Below are 17,544 nucleotides of genomic sequence, written 5' to 3' on the forward strand. Positions count from 1 at the left end.
TGCCAGACAACTAACTGATTGATAAAAAAAATTTTTGAACGATATATCTAATAGTAATATTAATTATTAATTATTGACTGATAATTAATAAATACCTTATAGTGACTATTATTATCACAATTTGTCGACACGTTTCACACACACACATACATACATATACACACATATATAAATACACAGACACACATACATACACATATACATACATACACATATATATACACACATACATACACACATACATACACATATACATACATACACATATATATACACACATACATACACACATACATACACACATACACACACACACACACACACACACACACACACACACACACACACACACACACACAAATACTCACAGTGTTTGATTTTGAATCAGGTATTACTAGTAGTATTAGATTTATTTATATAAATAAAAAATTAAAGATTAATTATTTTGATAATTTTTTAAATTAAAATTGTTGGCTTAGAAACAAAAAAAAATAATATTTTAATGTATATTATATTTAAAAAAAAAAATAATTTATTAATTATTAAAAAAAATMTTATAATCTAATCATTTACAGTATAATTATCACAATTTTAAATGATATTACAGATTATTGTTGCGAAAAATTAAAAATAATTAAAAATTAATTAATAATTATGTAAATAAAAATTACTAAAACATTTTCAACACTCACTTAGATTTAAAAAAAATTTATTATAAATAATTAATTTATTAATTTATTTAATCATTAAATACATTATTAAATAAATATATTTAAATAATAATCTTAAAAAAAAACATTTCAATTWAATTACTAATTTATATATCTATATAATTAATTAATATAAAATAATTATCAATTTTTTTCTAAATAATTTCTAATAGTATACAAGGCTAGCCTACCGGTGCCGCCAACCGTATACCTGGCCAACGGTCCCCGKACTTGACTGGTCGTGTTTTGGCCRACTTTGACCGCCTGGGCCARTGTTTTGCGACCACCRAGTTCAATATATACRCAAACATACTGTCTATCGATKAYCGGTGCATCCGTTACGGTAATACCACCCGGTCCGCGGCCACTACCGGGTGTATACTGTATTGTATATTGTCTGCCCTGACCGCCGGTAACTATCCTCAGGAAATGGCGGTGGCGATGCTAATGGTGTGGATGACATGGGGTCACCATTTTTGGTGGTTGTAGTGGTGGTCCGATGCCAGCACTCGTTGGCCAATACWATAGTATCACCGGTACTACTGTCCKGACATATYGGTGACGACATCACTGRTARTATATTATTATTAGTAATATTATTACTRATAGTAATAACTATTAGTATAGTTAAATGATTGTATAGTTTATAATACATTTTTTTAAACAAAAATAGTTAGCTATTAATTAATTAGAAAATAAATAAATTAAATATAWATTATAACTAAATAAATAAAATTAATAAAAAAAAATATTAATTATTTTAGAAATAATTATTTGTTTGTTTTAAGTATTTATAACATTTTTTTCATTGAAWTWGAAATTTATTACATTTATTATATTAATTTTGCAAATAAATGTAAAATAAAATTWWATTATTTAATATATAAAAAATATTATCACTAGACTGATGCCAACAATTTTTTTATATAAAAAAAATAATTTTTTTGTGCAATAAATTATTATTATTTTATTTTTTACCAATTTTTCAATGATTTTTTTAAACGAGTTTCCCATTGATAACAATAATTGATAACAAAAAACAAAATTTAATAAACTGTTATCCAGTGATAAAAATTGCAATTTTTTTTTTATCAGTGATTAGTTACGTATSAATAAAGTAAACTAAACTAAAATTATTTCAAACCATAGTTACACTGATATAATAACTAGACTATACTGTATATAACTATGTATAACTGTTACTAACTAGTAGTTAATACATGTTTTTAAAAAATAATTTTGTTTTGTTTATTATTTATTTTTTTAAAATAAAAAAAWTATTTTTTAAAAAATTATAAACTAAACAATTATATAAAATAAACAAATTAATAAATCAAAATTWTTTTTTTWTTTAATATATTTTTAATAACATCATAATTATCATATTGCAGCTAAAAACTAAATAATTAATTAAATCAWTTAATWATTTTTTTTTTAAAATAAATATTTGATAATAAGTTTATTTTATTTAGTTATAATGTAATGCATTGCAATTAACTGAGAAATATAAAAAAATGTAATTAATTTCAAATTAAAATAATTATTAAAAGAAACATTTTTTTATTTWAAACTAAAATAAAATCTAGTTTTCAAAAATAAATAAATTTATGTTTAATATAAATATTTAAAAAAAAWTATATTATWATTTAAAAATTAATTTTAAAAATATTWATTAARATCATTRCCAAGTTTATTGCACTTGATATAAACTATATATATATATATATATATATATATTTATAGTTGAACAAGCTCAATTTTATTTAATATTAATAAAAKTTAACAATAAAAAAAGCATATGACAACTAAAAGTGTAATAATAATAATAATATGTATAATATTATCAATAATAATATGTGTAATATTATCAATAATAATAATACTAATTGATTATTATTATTTTTTTTAAAAAAAGTCACAATGTAATTTTTTTTATAGATTTAATATTATCAATAATTAAATAAAAATATATACTGTTATATACAGTATAAATATAATAAAATTCAATAACATGTGATAATTAATTATTTTCTAATACTGTATATTATCTAATAATATAACAATTTATTTATAGTTTGAATTATTTTATTTTTTTGGCACATAGTAAACAAATAGACAGTAAATAAATAATAATAATAATTATTATTATATAATAATCAATTTTTTAAAAATCACATGCTTATAGGTATAGGTAAGTATATATATATTGTAAATAAATTATATAATTATTGTATAGTTTATTAATCTTAGTTTTTTTTTATTTAAACAAAAATGTTATTGACTTTTTTAAGAGACAAATTTTTATTTACTTTTTAAACGTGTGTGTGTGGGGGGGTGTCTAAAATTATTTTATCATGATCAAAATAGATGTTTTTAATAATATTTTAAGACAATTAATTTAAAAGGTATATAAGTTGTAGTAGTTTTTTTAAAAAAGAAAAATATCTACAATTCATTCAATTTGAGAATTTTTATAACAATTATTGAAAAAATAATTTATATATATTTTWTTTTGCTAAAAATATATTTTTATTATTATAATACTAATAATAAACATTATTACTATTTTTGACATTTAATTAATTAAATTTATTAATTATTTCTAACATCTATAATATTWAWARTTTTTAATTATTTAATTATATTATTTTTGGTRTATAACTAACTGTACTATAATAGTTAATAATGAATTTAMTAWTKAATTATCTAGCAATTATGCTAATTGTTTTRACTAAACTATCTAGTAGCTATATTATTGTCGATGATAATRATAATAATAATGGTAATGGCAATGCTGGTGGAAAATCATGGGTACTATTGTGCGCTGGCAGTGCTGGTTGGAATAATTACGGTGATCAGGTATTATATAAAAATTATTTTTTTTAAATAAATTTAATTTAACCCCCTATCTCCCCCCACTTTCCTACCCACCCCGCCCCCCTAGGCAACAATGTACCATGCTTATCATACGATACGTGCACGTGGTATACCCGATGAAAACATAGTAGTCATGCATACCGACGACTTGGCCAATCATCCGCAAAATCCCACACCCGGTATAGTTGTCAATCAACCCAATGGTCGGGACGTCTATAAGGGTGTGCCCAAAGACTATACCGGCCGGGATGTCAATCCTGATGTTAGTATTTATATATAAAAAAAATTGCAAATAAAATAATATTTAATTAATTAATTGTTTAATTTTTAAAATACTAGACATTTTTGCGGGTACTCCGCGGTGACCGACAGTTGGCCACTTTGGGTAAAAAAGTCATAGCCAGTGGACCCATGGATAATATATTTGTATTGTTTGGCGATCATGGTTCAACAGGTACCGTATTTAATTAATTAATTTTTTTAAAAAAAATTAATAATATTTTTAATTTTTTTGCAATTAATTTTTTATTTAGAGGAAATATTATTTCCCAATGATTATTTGAGTGCTAAAAAATTAAATCAAGCACTGGTTGAAATGTACCAGGCTAAAAAATTTAATAAATTATTTATCATGCTAGACACTTGCGATTCAGGTATATATATATAATTACTAGCTAAATAGCTAATAATAATTTATCATGCTTATTTTTTTTKGATTTTAATTTTTTCTATAACCAACAAATATACTATTATTAATAATAATAATAATRACCAGGCTCAATGTTTAATTATCTATTACCCAATAATATTGATGTCTATGCTATAACATCATCTAGGCCAGATGAGCTTAGTTGGTTTTATAATTATGATGAAAAAAGGGATACATTTGTTGGTAATTATAAATTTAAAAAATAATTAAAACTAAATTATATATATATAACAATATAATTAAATAATTATTTTTTTGAACAGGTTCATTTTTAAGCTACAATTGGCTAGAAAATTTGGAAAACAATCATGATACAATTGATAATAATAATAATAATAATAAGGAAACTATTGGACAACAATACCAATATTTTGTCCAACATTCAAATGTTACAATAAACTATCATGGTCATATTAGCCATGAACAGGAGCATGCACAACAATACGGTAATTTGAATATAGCTAAAATGCAAGTTGGTGAATTTTTAGGTATGTATATTTTTTTAATAAAAAAWTWWAATTTAAATAATATATATAWWTTTTTTATTAGGCAAAAATAGTATCAAGGTYAATMGAAATAATAATAATAATAATAATGCAAATAATTTGTTTGGTGTTAACAAATGGGACKCAGATATATATTTAGCCGAAATGCGTGTCAATAGACCCGATAATACAGTGACCGATAAATTAAGGTTTTTAACTRTAYTTTTAAWTAATTAATTAATTTTTTTATTAAAATAAATAAAAAATAATTTTWTTGTTTTGTTTGTATATTACCAGATATATCACTGAATTRAGACAACTTGTAAATGMCAGACAACTGATTGATAGGAATTTTGAACGTTATGTCAATAGTATTAAGTATTTATTGACTGATAATAATATCRATAGTGTTATGCAATCAACGATAACTACTAATAAGGAGTTAACTAATAGAGACTGTTATTATCAATTGGTCGACACGTTTCATACACAGTGTCTCAGTTATGATATATATATATATTACTTATGATATATAAATATTACTTATAATATATATATATATATATATATAAAAAAAATATATTACTTAATATATATATATATATATATATATTAATATAATTTTTATTATTTTTAATATTACAGAATCCATATGTGTTGAGAAAATTGAAAATATTTGTCAATATATGTCAACAATTTAAGGCCAATAATAATACTAARGATTTACAGTTAATGGCAAACATTGCGTCAAAACAATTGCARGACTATTGCCGTCAAAATAGTTTTAATTAATTAATTAATAATTAAAACTATTATTATTTTAATAATTGWTTTGTTTAAAAACACATTRTTATTATKATTGTTACTAAAAATATTTTATTTTTAATWAAAATATCTATTAARTTGCAWTATATATATATATTAATATATAAAMTATCGCTATTATTATAATATTACTGAAAAATGTAATTTTATTTTATTTTTAAAAATAAAACAAAACTWATAAAAAATACCWATMAATTTTTAATTATTTAATTWTAAATATTTTTACTTAAATTATAATATTTAATTTCTATTTAAAAAAATATTATAAACTTGATTATTACTATATTTAGATATCTTATTTGATAAATTGATTTTTTTTAATTTTTTTTATATTTATTGTACACATTTACCCCGGGCACATTGATTTTTCYAAAGTATCTRGATAATTAATTATATTATTATAGCCAAAAATTTATTTATAGATTTAATTGAAATTATTAATCGTATTATTATMATTAATAATAAAATAATTATAGTATTATATCATATATTTTATTTAAATAAAATTGCATTACTAAAATACATTAATTACTCTAAAAAAAATATTTATTTATTTTTTCAGTAAATTATTATTATATACAGTRTATCTAAATTTGAATAAACTAAAAGTAATTTGTTATTAAATAATATTAATATTTGTTTTTTTTAAATATATTAATAGTATAAATTATAGCATATATAATTTATATACAGTTTATTGAAATTTTATATTAATAATCATTAATCATAATTGCATTGAAATTTTTTTTTTTTAATACAGTAATAATTTATCATATTTTAGRTGCATTTTCTATATATATATAAAATAATAAAATAGACTAAAATAGAAAATATATTWTTAACAGTAAAATATGTTTTWGAAAAAAATGTTATAAATTTATTTTAGAAAATTATTATTATTATTATTATTTTTGATTACAATAATTTATTAAAATAGTTAATCTAAATCATAATTAAATTAATTGATTTAAAACTTTWAAAAATATATTTATTATTAGCTATGATTAATCGATTTTATAAAACTAATAAAAAAATTCAGCATCATCATCATGTTAATATTGAATTAATCAATGAATTAAATAAGCTAGAACAATTTCTAGCTAGCTACTATGTTATGTCATCCAAAACATTTGATAGCTATGTTCAAAAAGCAGCATCATCATCATCTACTTCTAGTAAACAACAATCAAAAAATCGTCTAGCTAAATATCTAGTATTTAAGCTAGCTGATCTATTGTTTATCATAAGATTTACCATAATAGTTTTACATTATTTACCATGGTGCTGGTTGAATACCATATTAGCTAGTAATGCCTATTTGACTGATGAATTTCAATTGGTTGCCCTGATAATGATTTAAAGTCACCTGGGTGATTTATTAGTATGTATGGTTATTGTATTAAATGAACAACATGGTACAATGACTGTATTTGAATATTTATCAAAAATTAAACATGGTCGACTAGCGTATTAATTACACAAAACTTATCTTGATAAATTTACTAAATCATTGAAATTTAATCGTAAATATTTATCCCAGAAACTGGTATGGTTGATGACCATAAATTCTACCTTGACAAATATTAGACCAATGTTATCTGGTTACATTAAAGATACGCATACTAATCGCGTGCACCTATACCTATCGATGATAACTGTCCTATTTTGGTCAGTCAACTCATTTCTGGGTGGTCTAAATTTCTATACAACATTCATAGGTATGACCCGATTTTGGTCGACTAGTCTAACCTATTTGCAGCTACAGTTCCAGCAATTGGACGACCAGTTTGCCCGGGCATGCGATTTGAATGATACCCGCCATGTATTGTTAACCATACGTCAACACTATCAGTGTGCACAGTATACCCTTGAGCTGAACCRGGTTATCAGTCGACTGGTATTTATATTGYAATTGAGTGCWGCCAGCATACTCAATCTGGCCCTATATGTTGCCCAATCATCRGGTAATCGTTTAGCTACCCGGGTATCGGCCGGTATTATATTCATAATTTCAACTATATTGATTTTTTCCATAAACAATAAATGTGCTGCGGTTACATCCAATGCCCATCGACCCTATCGACGGCTATACAAACTGTTATTGTCATCGACTACTACTASTASTAGTACTAATAGGAGGACAGGTAGTGGTATGTCWATGACTARCCGATTGAAAATCTATAGTTTTATTGAACGATTARCYACAGGCAGGAAAATTGGTTTCTATTGTCTGGATATGTTTCAATTGAATTATCATACATTTTATTTATATATRATAGCATGGATAATTAATTATACTATGGTTACTAAATTTGTTTATAGATTTACTTGAAAATTATTGTTTTCAWTTTWTTGTTTAATACTTTAAACTTTAATACAGTTTAAAAAWWTWTTTTAAGTGTGTGTGTGTGTATTTGTATATATATATATATGTGTATGTATATGTATGTGTGTTTGTATGTGTGTTTGTATATGTGTGTATATGTGTGTGTGTTTGTATGTGTGTTTGTATGTGTGTTTGTATGTGTGTTTGTATGTGTGTTTGTATGTGTGTTTGTATGTGTGTTTGTATGTGTGTTTGTATGTGTGTTTGTATGTGTGTTTGTATGTGTGTGTATGTATATGTRTGTKTGTWTGTATGTGTGTTTGTATGTRTGTGTATGTGTGTTTAATATAAATATTTTAGGTGTACAGTAAATATCTACTGTATAATATAATAATTGTTTAAAATATTATTTTTAATATTTTAAGTTTATTGTCAATTAGCAATAAAATTTATTATTATTWATGTATTTTCATAAATTAAAAATACAATAAATTTAACARAAGTTTTTATTGGCAATTAAAGTRGTTTTTTAAAAAATTAATATKATTTATTACTTAATAAATTATATTTTCTAGAAAAATAAATAAATATATATATATATATATATKTATAAAATATATAAAATWATTTATKTAATATTTAAAATTTATTTATATAAAGATYGWTACAAAAATAACAGTAAAATAAAGTATAATAATATAAGTAAWAYTTAATYTAATGTTAATTATAGTACTTATTATTAGTACTCTATTATATTACATAAATTATACTAAATTTAAATTTAAATTTAAATTTTTATATWAAAAAATGATTAATTATTAAATTGCAGTTTACAGTAACATCAATTTAATTTAGTTAATTTATTATCRTTAATTTTTATTTAAAATTATCTTAAACCATTAAAGTTTAWTATTTTTTTTAAAAAAATAACTATTTGATATTCAAAAATATATCATATATTTTTAGTTTAATTAGTTTAATTAGTATTATTTTATTTCAAATAATTTTAATTCAAGTTCAAATTTACTAATTCAAAAAAAATAGCAAACATATAGTTAGAAATTATTATATTATTTTTTAGAACTGATAAAWGTTTAAATACATGTATATTAATAACAATCATAAATAAATAAATAAACAAATATGACAATGCTAGTTAATAAACCAAAATATTATCAAGCTAATCTTGAATTAGATAAGGCTATTGATGAGCTAGAACAATTTCTAGCTAGCTACTATTGTATGTTAATGCCAACATTTGAACAATCAWTAAATAAAYTAAAAATTTCAACTAGAAACAATAGTWTAAATAAAAAACGWCTAGCTAAATTTTGGCTATTAAAATTGATGGATCTCATATTTATTATACGATTTTTAATAATTATTTGTTTTAATAATATGGATAAATTTACAACACTACTATTTGCTAGTCAAGCTTATATACATGGTAACTATTTATTGATTGGTTTAATAATGATTACTAGTCATCAATGTGATTTATTAATCAACATGGTTATCTACTTGAATGAACTTGGTGGTACAATGACTGTATTTCAATATTTATCGAAAATTAAACATGGTCAATTAGATTGCGGTCTATTAAACGKAAAGTATCTTGATAGATTTATGAAATCAATAAAATTTAATCATCGATATTTATCTCGAAAATTATTATGGTTTATGACAATAAATTCAACCATAACTAACRTYAAACCAATAYTWWTGGGTTATCTAAAAAAAGATACGCATCTCTATAATAATCGATACGCATTGGCTACTAGTGTCATATTTTGGACATTTAACTCATTTTATAGTGTAWTAAATTTTTATTCAACATTAATCGGTATGTCTAGATTTTGGTCGACTAGCCTAACCTATTTGCAGCTACAGTTYCGKCAATTGGACGACCAGTTAGCCCAAGCGTGCACCAGTACTAACAATACGCGTAACGTGGCTATWGTATTGCGTTTAATACGTCAACATAATACATGTGCTCAGTATACCCGTGAATTGAACAGGGTTATCAAATGGCTAGTGTTTCTATTGCAAACATGTKCRGCTAGTATATTGAATATAGCCCTGTATATAGCACAGTCACCGGATCATAGGCCACCTACCCGGGTATCCGCTGGTGTTATATTTCTAGGTATGACATCCATGATGTTTTTAGTTAACTTTAAATGTGCATCGGTTACCTACTGTGCCCATCGACCCTATAGTCGACTATACAAACTATTGTCGTCAACTACTAAAGGGACAGTTGGCTATGGTGTTGGTATGTCATTGGCTAACCGTTACAAACTATACGGTTTTATTGAACGACTATCCAATGATAACGACAATAAAATTGGTTTCTATTGTCTAGATTTGTTTCAATTGAATTATCATACATTTTATTTATATATAGTAGCCTGGATAGTTAACTATACTATGGTTACCAAATTTATTTATAAATTTAGTTAATTTTTTTTAATTATATTAAATTATGTCTTCATTGTATGTGTGTGTGTAATATATATTGAAACTATAGTTTTATTTATTAAAAAAACTATAAATATAATTAATGTACTTTAATTTATAATAATAATTCGCAATTAATAAAATAAAAATTATTACACATTAAAAAAAATAAAATCGACATATTGTGATACTTCACGTGAATTAGGTTAATAGTTAAATTGTGAGAGAGTTTTTTATTATATCGGCCGATGTCGGCTACTAATGTTATCACATTTATTCAGTTTTATTTATATGATTATTATGTATAACGTTATGTTATATGATTTCAAGGTTCCATAAAGTATTGCAGTTATAGGATTATTTTAATAATTATTTATTTAGTACATAAGGTGTACACATAGTATTTGGGGTTTAACAATGTAGTTGTTGGTTTTGGTTTAATATCCAATGATTATAAGTTTAGTTTAGTTAGTAACCGTATAGTTATTTGATTGGAAACAGAGAGATTACGCTGAAAGACGTCATAGAATATGATTTTTTCAGAGTAAAGAGAGTTAGTCGTTGACTAGCTCTCAAGGAGTTTTCATCGAGTGTTCAAAGTGAATAGACGTGAAGTTTTATACTTGAGTTGTATTTTATACTTTATAACACAATAATAAAGGTATTTAACACAACTAAAGAGTAAGTGTTTCGAGGGGCTCGGGCCTTCGGCCCTGAGTCCCTTAAGAAGTTATATGCTTGCGAAATAATTTAAATGCTAGTTATGGCAGGATTACATCAGCAACTCAAAACGGATTCAACTACATCGTTTAAGAGTAAGTGTTTTATTCCACAAGGAAAACATAGTTTAATGTATGCCGATCTGCGGGAGCGTGGATTCAGCATGTAACGTGTCGATCTATGGGAGCATAGATCAGACATAGATCACGATGAAAACATCGGGTCATGGTGTAATATCAGACTATAATAGTCTGATATGGTTATATAAGGGTTAGTCTCTCGGTGGAAACACCGATCGAGACAGATTTAGTAGGTAACAGAAATGTTACCTTAAGGTTTTTCTCTCGGTGGAAACACCGATCGAGACATAGATTTAGTAGGTAACAGTAATGTTACCTTAAGGTTTGTCTCTCGGTGGAAACACCGATCGAGACATAGATTTAATAGGTAACAGAAATGTTACATTAAGGTTTGTCTCTCGGTGGAAACACCGATCGAGACATTTGCAGACTGTAATAGTCGAATAATGGGTTTAGATCTATGAAAACATAGATCTAAGTAGTAGTTCTGACTGAAGAGTCGGACATAGGTTAAGTATAATAGAGTAAGAAATTGGTATGTATAAAAATGCGTAAGTAGTGTAAACGCGTGAGTATATCAAGTGTAAATCGTGAATAGATAGTAAACAAAGAACGACAAACAACGAAGCAGCTGAATGAACGACAGGATCGGGACGTCTGGCAGAAACAAAGGTAAGTGTGTTTTAATTACTAGTGTTTATTTTAGTGCAAATAAAGCGCTTATAAATTGAAAGTATAAATATCGTTGAGAAAACGTTGCAATCGCTGTCGTTGAGGGTGTCATCATCTTGGAGGTGATGATCCGTGTAGCTTTCGTGTCAACTTTACCGCTGGAGAAGGTGATAGTAAGCGCGGCTTTGACAGAGTACTATCTCTGAACCTATATTAGTAAATCACCGCACGGAAATTGCTACAATATTATATTTCAAATATATAATGAATAAAATTATTTTATATATTTATTTATATAAAGTTTTTATTTGTTGTATTTTTAATCTACCTGTATATTTGTGTTATTTATGATTATTTAAATAAACTATAATTTATCATAAATTATTATATAATAATTTTTTAAAAAAATATTGTTACACAATAAAATTAATTGTTTAAGCATTTATTGATTTATTAAATTATCAATATATATATATAAATATTTATAATTTTTTTATCACTTAACTATATAATACTGTAATCATATTTGATTACATGTGTGAAACTAATATTAATTATTAAATAAATAAATAAATTACTTATTCTAATGTATAATATATTAAAATGATATTATTTATTTAAAATAAAAATCAGTAATTTTAGAAATATATATAATTAAACATATTTATTATAGCATTGTATTAATTTAATTAAAATTTATCTAGAATCTAACACATATATTAAAAATAATTATATATTTTATATATATTAAACTATAAAAAAAATCTAATAAATCAATATTTAGTTGCTATCTACTAGTTTTATTTCTAAACAATATAATACATATATAAGTATATCTATTTATTAATTATAATTAATAGTATCATATAATTTACCTGGTTTGTATTATTTTTTTAAACAAACATAAATTTATTTATTTTGATCCAGCTAAACAATAATTATTATAATTATTATAATAATTATATGAWTTTTTTTCWTCTAAATATTGTCTAATCTTATTAACCATACAATCGTTAGTCGATAGCGWTTGSGWCGWCCATAATGTTTGTTGAAGACATTGTTTAGCCGCCCATATAAGACARTCAATTGTTTTCGATGRCCAACCGWTTTCAACAATATCTAGTGTTTGTTAAAAAAAATAAAAGAAATTTACAAAAAATAATATAGAAWTTTCTAGAAAGTTTCTAAATGAAATTTCTATCTATGGGATCCTCTACCCCCCCCCCCCAACCCCAATGGTTAATTTTTTTTAATCTCGATATTTACCATCATCAATATATAACAATACATATTACCGTAAATATAATTATTATTATTATTATTAGTATTTTTAAATTATTAATTAAATTAAAAAAAAAATAAACTACATTCTGATATATAATGTATATATAATAAAATGATAAATACAATTTTACAAAAAAAAAATAATTATTATTAAATAATTATAACTAATTTATATATATATATATATAKAGAGAGAGAGGTATCCCATTTGTATAGTACTGTACTATATATTGTTTAGTATAATATAATATTAATATTGTATTACAATAACTACTGTATATATATATATATATATATAGGGATCACCATAGTATCACAATTAAAGTGTTAAATTTCTATAGAAATTTATTTCCTGAGAAATTTTCTAGAAACTTTCTAGTTTCCCATCTCTACCCATATCCCATACCTATCCGATCCCGGCACTGCCAGTTAGGATTGATCCAACGGGCATCGGCTACTACTATACCCGTCGAGGCTGTCCAATAGATAAGTAGCCGATCGTTATGATTGGTACAGATCAGTACTGCCCGATAGTAGGAGGAGGAGGAGGACTGGTATGTATAGGCCTCGGCCGGCAKMASCGCCWGCCGGCTGTCTGTAGTACAGCTTAGGCAACATAACTGTGCCKATACTATATAGATATTATAATTATTATTATTRTTGTKGTKAKTAGTAGTCAAGTGATAACTGTTTGCACYACTAATTATTATTATTATTATTATGGCAAACAAAATGTATCTAGTGAAATTTTTGTTTGTTAACATTTTTTTGTAGCTATTAAAAAATAAATTACAAAWTTATATATATATATATACAAAAAAATAAAAATTAATTAAATTTATATACTTATAGTTGATTTTTTGTAGAATCTGTTAATAATAAAAAATTAATAATAAAATAGAAATAATATTTAAAAAAAATATTTTAATTATAACATTAATTTACATTAATTTAAATATTAGACTTAATGTATCGATATTTTTATAGTAATTAAAAAACAATATATTTTATTKATTAATATTTTAACTATAAAATAATCAATAAATTTTTCATTTATTGATAAATTTTGTCTTTGATATACCGTAAATATGTATTTTTTTACAAAAATCTTATTAAATTTTTGATTAATTTTTTAAAAATAATTTTAATATTTTAAATTATTGATTATTTATATTTACTTATTTTTGTCTATAAATTTATGATATAATTATAATAAAAAAAAATTATTATAAACTTTTTTTTAATAACATATCATTGCTTTAATATGCAAATTATAGTTCATAGTTTAAAAATTTTATCAATAATTATAGGACTTAAAAATAAAAATAATTTAAATAATTTTTGTTGATGTAATTAATTTATTAGTATTATTAGTATTTTAAATATGCGATTAGATTTTGGTTAAAAAAATAATATTAAAATTATTTTCAAAAAATAAAATTGATTATTTKCTTATTTTRTTTTAGATATAACATWTATATTRATATTAATTATATTTAAATTTTAAATTATTGATTTGTACATTTACWTATTTTTTTATTTATAAATTTGTGATATAATTGTAATAAAAAAAATATATTTTTTAAAAAAAAAATTTATATATCATTTGCAAATTGTATGCAAATTATAGTTCATAGGTTTAAAAAAATTTATCAATAATTATATCAATGGAAATTTAAAATCAATAAAATTAAAAAAATAAATAGATATAATTTAAATAATTTTTTTTTGTKTAATTTATTTATTATTACTATAATTTATTATCAACATTACTGTATAAATATGCAATTTTAAATATGCGATTAAATTTTGTTTTTAAAAAATTAATAAATTTTTTTATATGTTAATCTACCCTTATATTTGTTATTAAATGATTGTTTACAAAAATTATATAATTTAAATAAACTATAATTTTAAAAATAAATAATTTCACAATAAAATTAATTGTGTAAGCATTTAATGATTTATTAATATTATCTAAAAAAATTTATATTTATAATTTAAATTATCAAATAACTAAATAATAATAATCAGTATATGATTACATATTTATAACTAATGTGTGTGTGAAAATAATATTAAATATTGTCAAAAAAAATTGTATAATATTTATATGAATTATAAAAATGTATTATGTAATAAAATGATTTTTTTTATAAAATTATATTTTAAATTTATCAATAATATTAATAGAACTGAAATTTTTTATATCAATAAAATTTTTAATTTAATATCAATAAAATTTTTAATTTTATTAATTTTTTGGTTGTTGAGTAATTTATTAATTAAATAAAAATCATATAAGTAATTATATTGTATATATATATACATTTTTAATTCATTTATATTGTTAAACGTGTCCACCTAAACCGTTACCTGGGCAAATCTAGTAACGGGGGGGGTACAGGGGTTGATGATAATACAGGAGCCGAAACATCGTTAAATAAAACGGACGGAGGAGGAGGAGGTGGAAGAGGCGGAAAACTTGGATGTCTATCATCATTGTGAACATAATTATCTGATGATAATTCCAGATATTGTCTAATCTGTTTGACTGAACAATCCATCGACGATTCCCAGGGTTGCCTCATAAGACATTTGCCAACATTTAGTATGCCGTCAATAGTTTTCCAGCCGCTTAGGCTAATCCTATCCAGACATTGCCAGTTCGGRTTAATCCAKCGGCCGTCGGCCACAACCGTACCCATATCGGGTATCGTATAGATTAGTAGACGATCGTTATCGTAGGTACGGACGAGTACACCGCGATAGTAGGACAGGGATGTATAGGCAGTTGGCGGCTGTTGTTGCCTGTTGTTAGTGTTGGCAGGGAAAAAAATGAAAAGAAAAAAAAATTTATTAAAAAATAACAGAGAAATTTCTAGAAAGTTTCTAAAAGAAATTTATTAGAAAGTTTCTAAAAGAAATTTATAAGAAAGTTTCTAAAAGAAATTTATAAGAAAGTTTCTAAAAGAAATTTATTAGAAAGTTTCTAAAAGAAATTTATAAGAAAGTTTCTAAAAGAAATTTATTARAAAGTTTCTAAAAGAAWTTTATTTGAAAGTTTCTAAAAGAAATTTATAAGAAAGTTTCTAAAACTAATTTATTATAAAGTTTCTAAAAGAAATTTATTAGAAAGTTTCTAAAACTAATTTATTATAAAGTTTCTAAAAGAAATTTTCAAGAAAGTTTATAAAAAAAATTTATTAGAAAATTTCTAAATGAAATTTCTATCAATGGGAAATTTATTAGAAACTTTCTAATTGTTTTCCATCTCTACCTGTAGTAGGTGTCTGTACGGCTGCCGCCGCCGCTATTGTAGCTACGGCTACATATCCGAGCCGACAATATATAGGTATTATCGCTACGACTATAACTGTTTGCCAATGAATTGCATAGGATTGCCGCCAACAATACAGTTATATACAAAATGTATCTAGTTGATTTWCTGTTTGCCATATTTTTTCAATAAAAAAATCTGTATAAAAATAAACAAAAAAAAAACATTTTTTAAAAAATATCTATAAATAAATAAATAATTTATTTTACATTAGTTTCTGTAAACAGTTTTTATGAAAAATAAGTCTTTAATGAATTATATATTATTATTATTATTTTTAATTAGCAATTATTATATTAATAACATTTTTTTAATATTATATTTTATGACTTAATGTTAGTTATATTTATACCTCAATTAAAAACAATAAATTTAGTGTTTTCTACTAAAATTGCAAATAATTAAAAAAAATATGATTTATATTTGATAAGTATTTATATCACACCATATTTTTTTAGTGAATTTCCTAAAAATATTGTAATTGTTTTTATCTATATATATWTATATAATGAAAATAGTTATAAATTTARATAWTTATTAGTTATTCATWTATTATGATAATTAAAGTCCAAAGATTTAAATTTATCAATACTTAAAATTACAAAAATAAAAAACATTCAATTAATTATTTAATAAAATTTCATTTAGTTATTGATAACAATTCATTAATATTTTGTTTTTGTTATTAAAATTATTGATAATTTTAAATCATTATATAATACATTAATTTTATGCAATTAATGCTAGAAATTATTTTATGTTTTATTTAATAATTAAATTAATACATAGTTTAATTTTTTTTATTAAACTATTATTAACTAGTATTAATACTAATAATAAGTTAATAATTTTTTTTAAACTAAAACAACAATTTTATTATAAAATAATTATTTCATATATCATTTCATTTAGTGTATTAAATATTCAAATAAAGAAAAGTTTGTTAACATGAAAATTTTTGGTTAAATAAATTTAAATTTATCAATAATTATAATAACTAAAACATATAATACTATTACTAATAATTATATATCAAAATATATATACTAGTATTTC

At 22.5% G+C, this 17,544-nt stretch overlaps 1 protein-coding gene across 1 annotated transcript; it reads right to left on the reverse strand.

The window, feature by feature from the left end:
- Nucleotides 1–15,418: 15,418 nt before the first annotated feature.
- Nucleotides 15,419–16,747, reverse strand: LOC128953266 (uncharacterized). The gene is made up of 3 exons (XM_054298746.1): nt 16,698–16,747; nt 16,429–16,626; nt 15,419–15,959 (listed from the first exon to the last, which is right to left on the reverse strand). Exons 2-3 carry the CDS (start codon nt 16,605–16,607, stop codon nt 15,521–15,523), a joined length of 618 nt encoding a protein of 205 aa, XP_054154721.1. The 5' UTR covers nt 16,608–16,626; nt 16,698–16,747; the 3' UTR covers nt 15,419–15,520.
- Between the last annotated feature and the right edge of the window lie 797 nt (nt 16,748–17,544).

Source organism: Oppia nitens, unplaced genomic scaffold (genome assembly GCF_028296485.1).
Source record: "Oppia nitens isolate AA-2021 unplaced genomic scaffold, nextdenovo-longstitch-racon4-pilon3 scaffold21_pilon_pilon_pilon, whole genome shotgun sequence".
Taxonomy (NCBI): Eukaryota; Metazoa; Arthropoda; class Arachnida; order Sarcoptiformes; family Oppiidae; genus Oppia; species Oppia nitens.